The sequence below is a fragment of the Limulus polyphemus genome, unplaced genomic scaffold (assembly GCF_000517525.1).
Source record: "Limulus polyphemus unplaced genomic scaffold, Limulus_polyphemus-2.1.2 Scaffold8604, whole genome shotgun sequence".
NCBI lineage: Eukaryota > Metazoa > Arthropoda > Merostomata > Xiphosura > Limulidae > Limulus > Limulus polyphemus.
In genome coordinates this window covers 3,761-13,282 of record NW_013674214.1, presented here as the reverse complement: position 1 = coordinate 13,282, position 9,522 = coordinate 3,761, and the positions used below count along the sequence as shown (strand labels likewise).

The 9,522-nt window shown below is 31.6% G+C and overlaps 1 protein-coding gene across 1 annotated transcript in view; it reads right to left on the bottom strand.

Moving 5' to 3' along the window:
* LOC106475454 (pericentriolar material 1 protein-like) overlaps nt 1–9,298 on the bottom strand; it is a gene marked incomplete at both ends in the record, with an annotated part of 21,405 nt that extends 12,107 nt beyond the window's left edge. The window contains 7 exons of the mRNA XM_022379555.1: nt 1,402–1,489; nt 1,722–1,787; nt 3,106–3,210; nt 3,998–4,090; nt 5,299–5,397; nt 6,088–6,270; nt 9,053–9,298. Coding sequence (XP_022235263.1) covers nt 1,402–1,489; nt 1,722–1,787; nt 3,106–3,210; nt 3,998–4,090; nt 5,299–5,397; nt 6,088–6,270; nt 9,053–9,298 — 880 coding nt within the window. The remainder of the gene's footprint in view (nt 1–1,401; nt 1,490–1,721; nt 1,788–3,105; nt 3,211–3,997; nt 4,091–5,298; nt 5,398–6,087; nt 6,271–9,052) is intronic.
* Nucleotides 9,299–9,522: the final 224 nt, after the last annotated feature.

Sequence of the window (9,522 nt, the reverse complement as noted above, 5' to 3'; positions counted from 1 at the left end):
ATGTATTTCAAACGTTTTTTTTCAGTAAAACTTTATAGTTTATCTGTTATTTTCCCTACCCTATCTCAAAATCGGATCAGTCAATTCGAACGACCACCAAACCACCAAAAAAAAAATCAAAATAAACCTAAATTACCCTTTTTTTCTTTCTAGAATGACTTGAAATTGTAGCATGAAACTAAATTTGCTTATCCCAAGTAGCTCTAAGTACATCTATTCATAATTAAATTTTATTGTTTCATTGCCTTTTTATTGCTCTTTGAACTGTGTCTAACTACCATCTGCACCATTATAAGTTGTAAATCACTTGGGGAACATGCAGTTCCCATTACGCTATCAAATTATATTATCCACGAGCTACTACGAGCTGCACGAATGCATTTCTCATGAATCATTTTAATTATATTATTATTATTTATTTTACCTAATCTAGTTTTAAATACCTTAAAAAAAGATCCATATTTTTAGGTTTTGGGTAGTTTTATAATAATAAATAAAGAATAAACATGAAAAACAAGAAATAAAGTACTTACTCAAACTTCTTTTTTTTGCTGTCAGGTTTCGAAGAGTTAACCCTAATTTTTTATACTATAGATAATAATGCATTTAATAATTTTTTATTTAATCAAATAGTGCACCAAAGAATATAGACTAATAACAAAAAATACACAAATTCACTTACATCTCAAAATATTCCTGGCTTTCTAACTATGCAACAAGAGCCGTTACAACTTCATACAAGCTAGTTGTTAACTTTCTCCTGGGAGCGAATCTTATACTACAAGTGAAAATGACAATTATCTGTTCAGAACACAATGTAATATAATACGTTATTTGATAGATGAAAACCTTGACTTTCTATTGGTTACAGGTAATATATAATGAAACGTAAGAGAACTATCAACGAATTGTGAGAGAGAGAATGTGACAGGTGGGTGTGGCAGAAACGGTCTGATTTTCTAATCGGTAGCTCTGTAAGCAAAAAAATTGAAGGCTATAAACATTATGGTCTTTTTGAGCAAAAATTATTTTATAGAGAGTATTTTACCTTTAATTTTGTACATTTTTGAGGGTTGATGGATAAAATAGGGATGATGACATGGTAAGACAAAATGTGTCACGTGGGTCACACTAGTGGAAATTCCAGATTTTTTAAATATTGCCTTGTAGAATTAAGAACTTAAAACTTGTATACTATTAAAATATAGATTATTAGCTAACTGGTATAACATAAACAAAATGTAGTGTAATAAAATTTTGAATGTAAGACACTAAAACCTTGTGTCATGTGCAGTAAAGGGTACCCGGGTCGATAGGGTTAAATACAAATGCTCTCTAAAATCTGTTAAAGTGAAATTACAAATGTTTACCATTAAACAGTAATATTTTCTGTAAACATACCATGATAAATATGTGCTTCAGCCAATTTGTATTCAGCTTTCTTCTGAAGAAACATCAGCATTTCTTGTTGTTCTTTCAGAGCAGCCAACTTTAAACAAAAAACGCCCAACAGCCACATTATTATGATACTAATATTTATACTTATCACACATCACTAACTACAGTTGAACAATAACTTTACTAGCTTCCATATATATATATATATATATATACATACACAGTGTTCTATAAAAATTTTATAACAAACAACAGCAAATACTCTAAGATATATTTTACACAACATCTTTACACCCAAATCTAGAACAGGATCTAAAACTTACCTTTTCTTGAGAATCAATCATTTTCTTTAACAGCTGATTTCGTTTATCTACAGGACTAGCTTCAGCCTAAAAACAATCATCAAATGAACAACTCAAGTTTCAAATACAAATTCTTTAATTCACCCATATTCATCATACATAAGTACTTCAAGTTTTACAGATTAAGAACACTATTAGAAATGCAGTACGTCGGGTGGCTATTTGTGCTATTAATTACCAATCATAGCATTCAAACCACATTGAAAAAAATTTAGAAAAAGTGAACATGTTCTAAAACTGGATTTTTTTGGGAAGTACAGCCTGGGAAAAGTGTTCAGATTGTGCTGAAATAAACTGTAATGTTTTTATATATAAAGTGGTACCCTTTATTCAAAAAATAGCTTTTTTTACTATATTTATAAATTACATAATCAAACCCTCGAGAACAGTCCTAGTGAATATCATGTTCTTGTTGTGAGAAGAGTACTTTTATTTAAAATTGTGTTCTATTATAAAAAAATGGTTGTTGGACATACCAGTTATTTTTATAATTGTCTGAATCTTGAATACCCAAAGTGTGAAATTTTTTTTATGGAATTTTGTTTGTGGTGCCATTTAATAGATGGCGCCACATTGTATTTATTATTTCAGTCACATACATATATAAATACATATATACACACACCATGTCCGTTATAGTAAGAAGATTAATAACTTGAATATAAACACTTATAAATACTACTACATAATGCTATATACAGAGTTAAAAATAACCAACAATTTTAGTTAATGAAGATTATCTGCACAGTGTTAAAGCTTCCCAACAGTTATTAATTAAAGGATACATTTGAGTAAGAAGAAAATACATTTAAACAAAGATATCACTTCTATTACTAGTTACAATAGCTTAAAGTACACTGTAAAGCATGTTTGATGGTAAATCATTAACCATCTTGTGAGATTTGAGAGTTTTTGATCGAGTGAAGTCGGGTAACAATACTTAGCCTATAGTAACATCTGCAATCATGTTTCGTGATAAATCATAACCAATTGTGCAATATTTGTATTTCTGATTTGTTTATGTAACTGCATCATTAAAAAAATGTACCAAAATAAAATCAAAATGATAAATGTTAATAAGTGCAAAAAGGTTACAATTGGTTGGAGATACAAAATATAACTTTTTGATCAATAATAAATCACATTTTTGTTTACATTTACATGTAATAACACAATTAATGTACAAGTTATTCAATTTATAAAAATTGTATTTGTTGACTTCAGTGAGACAGCCAAAATCATGAATGGGAAAGTACTTTCTGAATTTCACTTCTTTCACCCAGGACAAGCTTATTGAGAATTATTAAACTTTAAACAGTTTTGTCAAAATATTCACTACACTGACCTCTGCGACAGCTTTCTCTTTCTTTGCAGTTACATTTGGACTTGCAGTATTGGCAAAGCTGGGTGTAGATTGTGTTTCAGAAGTATTAGTATCTTCCCTAGCAGCCTGTTAAACAAACACTGGCTATTAGTCCTGCACAAATGTATCCATAACATATATTTAACTTATAATAATGGATAATATTGAGAGCCTCCATGGTCTATCTTAATCTATCCACAATAGGTCCATCAACTGGATTTACTAAATTTCATTCATAAGTCAAAGACTATAGTTAAAAAGTATAACACTGAAACTACAATAAATTGTTATCTTTAACGTTAAAACAAGAAAGGAGAAGAGAGGGAAGTGTACGTTAGTGTCATTGCCACTTCATTAATCAAACTACTCGGTTTGTCAATAACCACAGGTTCCTGCTCTTAACCAACATTGGGAAGTACAAACATACCACTCTCTTTAATCTGTAGAAATGTAATAATTAACTGTTAGACCATGGTTATTGAATCTTAAGTACATATAATATAAACACCACTTAAACTATACCAATATAAACATTAAGCTATACTGTAGTATAAACAGCTGACCATCAAGCTATACTGTAGTATAAACAGCTGACCATCAAGCTATACTGTAGTATAAACAGCTGACCATCAAGCTATACTGTAGTATAAACCACTATACATTAAGAAATCTCAGAGTTACAGCATGTATTGTTGTAAAAGTGAAATTCACAACTCAATTTCCACAAATTACATGAGCCCACTGCAAAAGGGTTAATACTAAACAAGCTATAGGTTTCCATAGCTTGAAAACTATATTCAAACAAGTCTTGTTTTACCAAAAAATGTAATACTTTACATTACATCTTGCTAAGCTAATTCAATGTATTACTTACTAAGACTTGTTGCAAGAGTTCCAAGTGTTCTTGTTCATCTTGCCTTAACTGATCTAGCATGTCTTCCAATTTAAACATCTGCTCTCTGGTGACCTGATATTAAATAATAAAGATCTTTAATTTCAGATGCTCCAAACAATTAAAATATCACAAATTGCTTTCACAATTTTTAAGCTTAATTTGGAGAATAATAACAGATTTACTTCTCAATATCTTTCCTCGTGAACTGTAATACATCGTAATACTTTGATGTCTCTACATATAATCCATATTCTACACATCATGATACCTTGCTTGATGTCATTACAGAATCTCTGAAACTTCAAGATACCTAGTTTGATGATGCTCAGTATCATACAAAATCTTTTATGTATCCTGATACCTCGTGTGATGTCACTGTGTATCATACAGAATCTTTTATATATCCCGATACCTCGCGTGATGTCACTGTGTATCATACAGAATCATTTATGTATCCTGATATCTCGTTTGATGACGCTCAGTATCATACAGAATCTTTTACTTATCCCGATACCTCGCGTGATGTCACTGTGTATCATACAGAATCATTTATGTATCCTGATATCTCGTTTGATGACTCTCAGTATCATACAGAATCTTTTACAAATCCTGATATCTTGTTTGATGTCACTGTGTATCATACAGAATCTTTTACATATCCTGATACCTCGTGTGATGTCACTGTGTATCATACAGAATCTTTTACGTATCCTGATACCTCATTTGATGTCACTGTGTATCATACAGAATCTTTTACGTATCCTGATATCTCGTTTGATGTCACTGTGTATCATACAGAATCTTTTACGTATCCTGATATCTCGTTTGATGTCACTGTGTATCATACAGAATCTTTTATGTATCCCGATACCTTGTTTGAATTCAGTGTATAATACAGAATACTTTAAACATTATGATACATCATTTGATGTCACTATGTATCATACAGAATACTTCACACATATAATTCAAGGTACCATACAAACCCCATCAGCAAATGGTGAATTAGAAACAGGTAACAAGTAATTTTTTACATATGCATACACACATACATTTAATAGAATATCAGCAAAAAGTTATTAAAATGATGTAATCAAGTACACAACATAAAATTAAAACCTATAAAAGTATTTATTGGTTAAGTCATTTTCAGAATATACTTAAAATTCTTGGTGGCTAGGTATTAAACAGTATTAAAGGAAAAGGCTAAAGTCACATTTACAATTTCTCATACATTAGTAAGTGCAAGTAATTAAACATGATCATAGTAACATACTCACTGGTTCATCTGATTTTTCTAAATTCTGCATAATGGACGTCACTTGCTTTATACATTCTCGAAGATGCATGAGACGTTCAACAATAACACCAGTATCAGGCTAAATTTAAAGAATTACAGATTTGAAAATATTATTTTATATTTTTCAACTAGGAAATATCCATAATAGTAACTCAACCAAAACTACTTTTTGTAGTTGTTGTTATACACTACCCTACAAATAACCCATTCATATTATAACTGTTGTACAAAAACATACATTGTTTCTAAGAAAGGACTTGTAATTAATGGTTTAAGATAGATGAGTAATTAGAAGATAATAAATGTATAAATAAAGTTACCCTCTGAGAAAGTAATTAATGCCAATACTATATCACTTTGCTTACACTAAATAACAACAGCCAGTGTAGCATTATGAGCCAAGTGATGTAAACAAGACTAATAAAACACTAATCATGTACACTAACATGTAGAGTGAACATAATTATAGCAAACTAATTCCAACACTTAAAAATGTCACACTGAAAAGAGCTACAGAGGCAAACTTAAAATTGATATTGGGAATTTAAAAAATGATTTAATACTGGTCTTCAAAGAATTGCATTAAAACAATTACATTTTTAGCCTTGTTGTAAAAATTTATTTACGTGGATGACACAGCTGTTTTCTGTGTATAATTAATTTTATCTCATGATATACAAATTTAAGTTTTCTACACATTGATTTGTGAGTAGAACATTTTCATGACCCACAAACCTATTACTACCATGATTTAAAATTTACCACTCACCACTTTATTAGTGTTATCTTGTTTATGACTTGCAGGCTTATTACTCTGAATAGACAGCCTGGAATTGCTGACTGCTCCGTGACTATCATGAGTGGTCTGCATGGCACTAGTCTGCCTGTCTTCTTGAGACTGTGTTTCTCTCTGTCTTCTTTGCATGTTTTTTCTTTCTCTCTCTGAGGATGTCTAAGATTATAAAGAAAATACTGAATAATAGCTAAGAATCAAACTAAGGTTTGAGGGATCTAAAATTTTACAATAATAGCTAAGAATCAAACTAAGGTTTGAGTGATCTAAGATTTTACAACAATAGCTAAGAATCAAACTAAGGTTTGAGGGATCTAAGATTTTACAATAATAGTTAAGAATCAAACTAAGGTTTGAGTGATCTAAGATTTTACAATAATAGCTAAGAATCAAACTAAGGTTTGAGAGATCTAAGATTTTACAATAATAGCTAAGAATCACACTAAGGTTTGAGGGATCTAAGATTTTACAATAACAGCTAAGAATCACACTAAGGTTTGAGTGATCTAAGATTTTACAATAATAGCTAAGAATCAAACTAAAGTTTCATAAATGATTGATGTTTTACAATAATAGTTAAGAATCAAACTAAGGTTTCATCATTGATACAAGATTTTATGATAATAGCTAAGTTTAAACTGAAACTGCTCTGCAACACATTATTGAGGTAGCGTAGAGTTATTTCCCATACAATTTCTTACAGGAAGCTAATATATTTGGCCAACAAAGAATAAATGATTAAATTGTTATCAGTCATACTGCAGTGACATGTACATTTTCCTTTTAAAGAGGGTATGATCTGCCAGCTCAGGCATTATACACAAATATTAGGTACTACATCATTATCTAAAATAACCTGTTTCTAACACAAGTTTATTCTATCTTGGAAATCAAAATTAACAGTATACCTTGAAGCTGAACGTTGAATTTATACACTTATAATAAAGAATTACAAGACTGACACAAACATGGCAGACATAAGGAAAGAAATAAACAAGCAAGATATGATTTCAACATACAAGACTCATATTCTCAATATTGTTTTACTCATATTCAACAAAATGTTCACACCATTTGTTTGGTATAAGTTAACATTGAAACACAAGTAGCTACATAAAATACACATTCATGGTTGACGATGACAACAGGATTTGGAGAGTAACATATAGGATCACACAGACAAAGCTACTCTGGCTGACAAACATAAAAATTATGATCAGGATTCAAACTCGTCATACAACATTAACAAAATGACCAAGCAAACAAAGTCAGCAAACTGCCAAGAAAGAGGGGGAACTTTTATAGACTTTCAACTTGAAAAATATGATAAGTAAATGTAATTTTTCTTGTGTGTTCAGATCATTCTACAAATTTTTAATTACTGTACAATCTTATACATAAACAAAGTACTTTAATAAAGTGGAATAAAAGTACATTGCAATGACACAAGACTAGTCACCAGTCCTACCAAGGACACAGCCAAATTCTGCACTCTGATGAGGACAAACCATCACCTTCCTTCTGAAATAAACAGTGAAGTATCTGGAGGGTAAACTTTGACAGGCAACTCAACTTCATCAGCCACATTAACACTATGGTAAATAGAACTAACAAAGTCCCAAATACATCAATTCACTAAAAGCTGCAACTGAAAATCATTACCTGCTTATGCCATACCAAAGTCTTATCTGCTCTATCCTGGATTATTCACTATCAATGATCAGTACAAGTGCTATACAAATAGATGATATTGAAAAGATACCGAACATCTGGTCATGGGATACATTTTGCAGTCTTATTATACCATATAAGCCTCAGCAGTACTGCAGAGCACCAACAGTTCTTACAAGCAGAACCTTCACTAAGGTCTTGAGATGCAAAACAAACATACATTTTATCACTGAGCAAATGTCCCTTTTCAACAGGAAAATTTCACCTTCATAACAACCCCACAGACAACCATGTAGGATATGGTCTAAAAGGTACCTCAGGAGATAGACATAGGTAGTCAGGTGCTATACAGCCACCACCAAGATAATTTGTTACCACCAGATCTTAGATACCTCTTTTGTGGAATAAACATCTGGCACAATTGGATCTGTGATAAAACAATGATAAAACTAGAAGCTCTTCTCATCTGACAAACAACACAATGATAAAACTAGAAGCTCTTCTCATCTGACAAACAGCACAATGATAAAACTAGAAGCTCTTCTCATCTGACAAACAGCACAATGATGGAACTAGAAGCTCTTCTCATCTGACAAACAACACAATGATAAAACTAGAAGCTCTTCTCATCTGACAAACAACACAATGATAAAACTAGAAGCCCTTCTCATCTGACAAACAACACAATGATAAAACTAGAAGCCCTTCTCGTCTGACAAACAACACAATGATGGAACTAGAAGCTCTTGTCTGGAATGTTAAAAGTAATTAATTGCAAACAGAAATGCTACCAATATAATATTTGAAATGGCTTGCAAGCAATACTGTGCATAATTCAGAGTGGTTGATCTCCAGCTTAATGGCAGAAAGCAATTGCATGGTAAGACCATTAACTGGAATTTATGTGCCAAGCCATAAAGAAGTAAAGCTAAAATAAGAAGCTGACAAGAGAAACCCCTTTATCCAATCCAGCATAAATCTACTATCAGGTTTAGACCACTTCTGCACTATAAAGTTAACATGAACAGTCTTCATCAACATTCAGAGTGAATAAGACTACTTTAAAACAAAGTATCATATGGATTAGCCAAGAAAACAAAAAATAGAAAATTAATAGGACAGTGAAAGGCCAGAAAGTCACTAGTAACATTTGTAATGGAACTCTCTTCTACCTCAAGTGAGGCAGCCAGACTCAATATGATGGCTCTGCGCAACCCCTGAGATTGTCATCTAGTACTCAACTCAAGAAAGTTAAATAAGACTCAAGTACCTCATCTACGTCACTGAAGGTCATTCTCAGCTTACTAGCATCTAAGGAATTCAGACTGTGTTGAGTAAATCTTGTCCTTGGAGCACTGGGAGGACACTGTTGAGATGTGCGAATCTTTGGAAGTCCACGAGGAGAAGACTCGGCAGAGTTGGAATTCTCTACAAAACCCCAGTCATTAGGATCTCCTGTCTCTCGATTATGTTTTTTCTTTGCATGACCAGCACAGAGTGATAGTGGAAGCTCATTCTGAAAAACAAAAGTCCCTTTCTTACATGTTATCTTGTATTCACTCTCTTACAAACCTTGACATTAAGACTTTTTTTTTTCCTATTCAAATTAAGATAAACACAAACATAAAACTACCACTGTAGAAATTTTGTTTTAAAGGTATATATTTCAATCTTTATGTATGTACACAAAAGATCTTTATTAAAACAATAATGCAAAACAAAACATACATGTTGATGTCT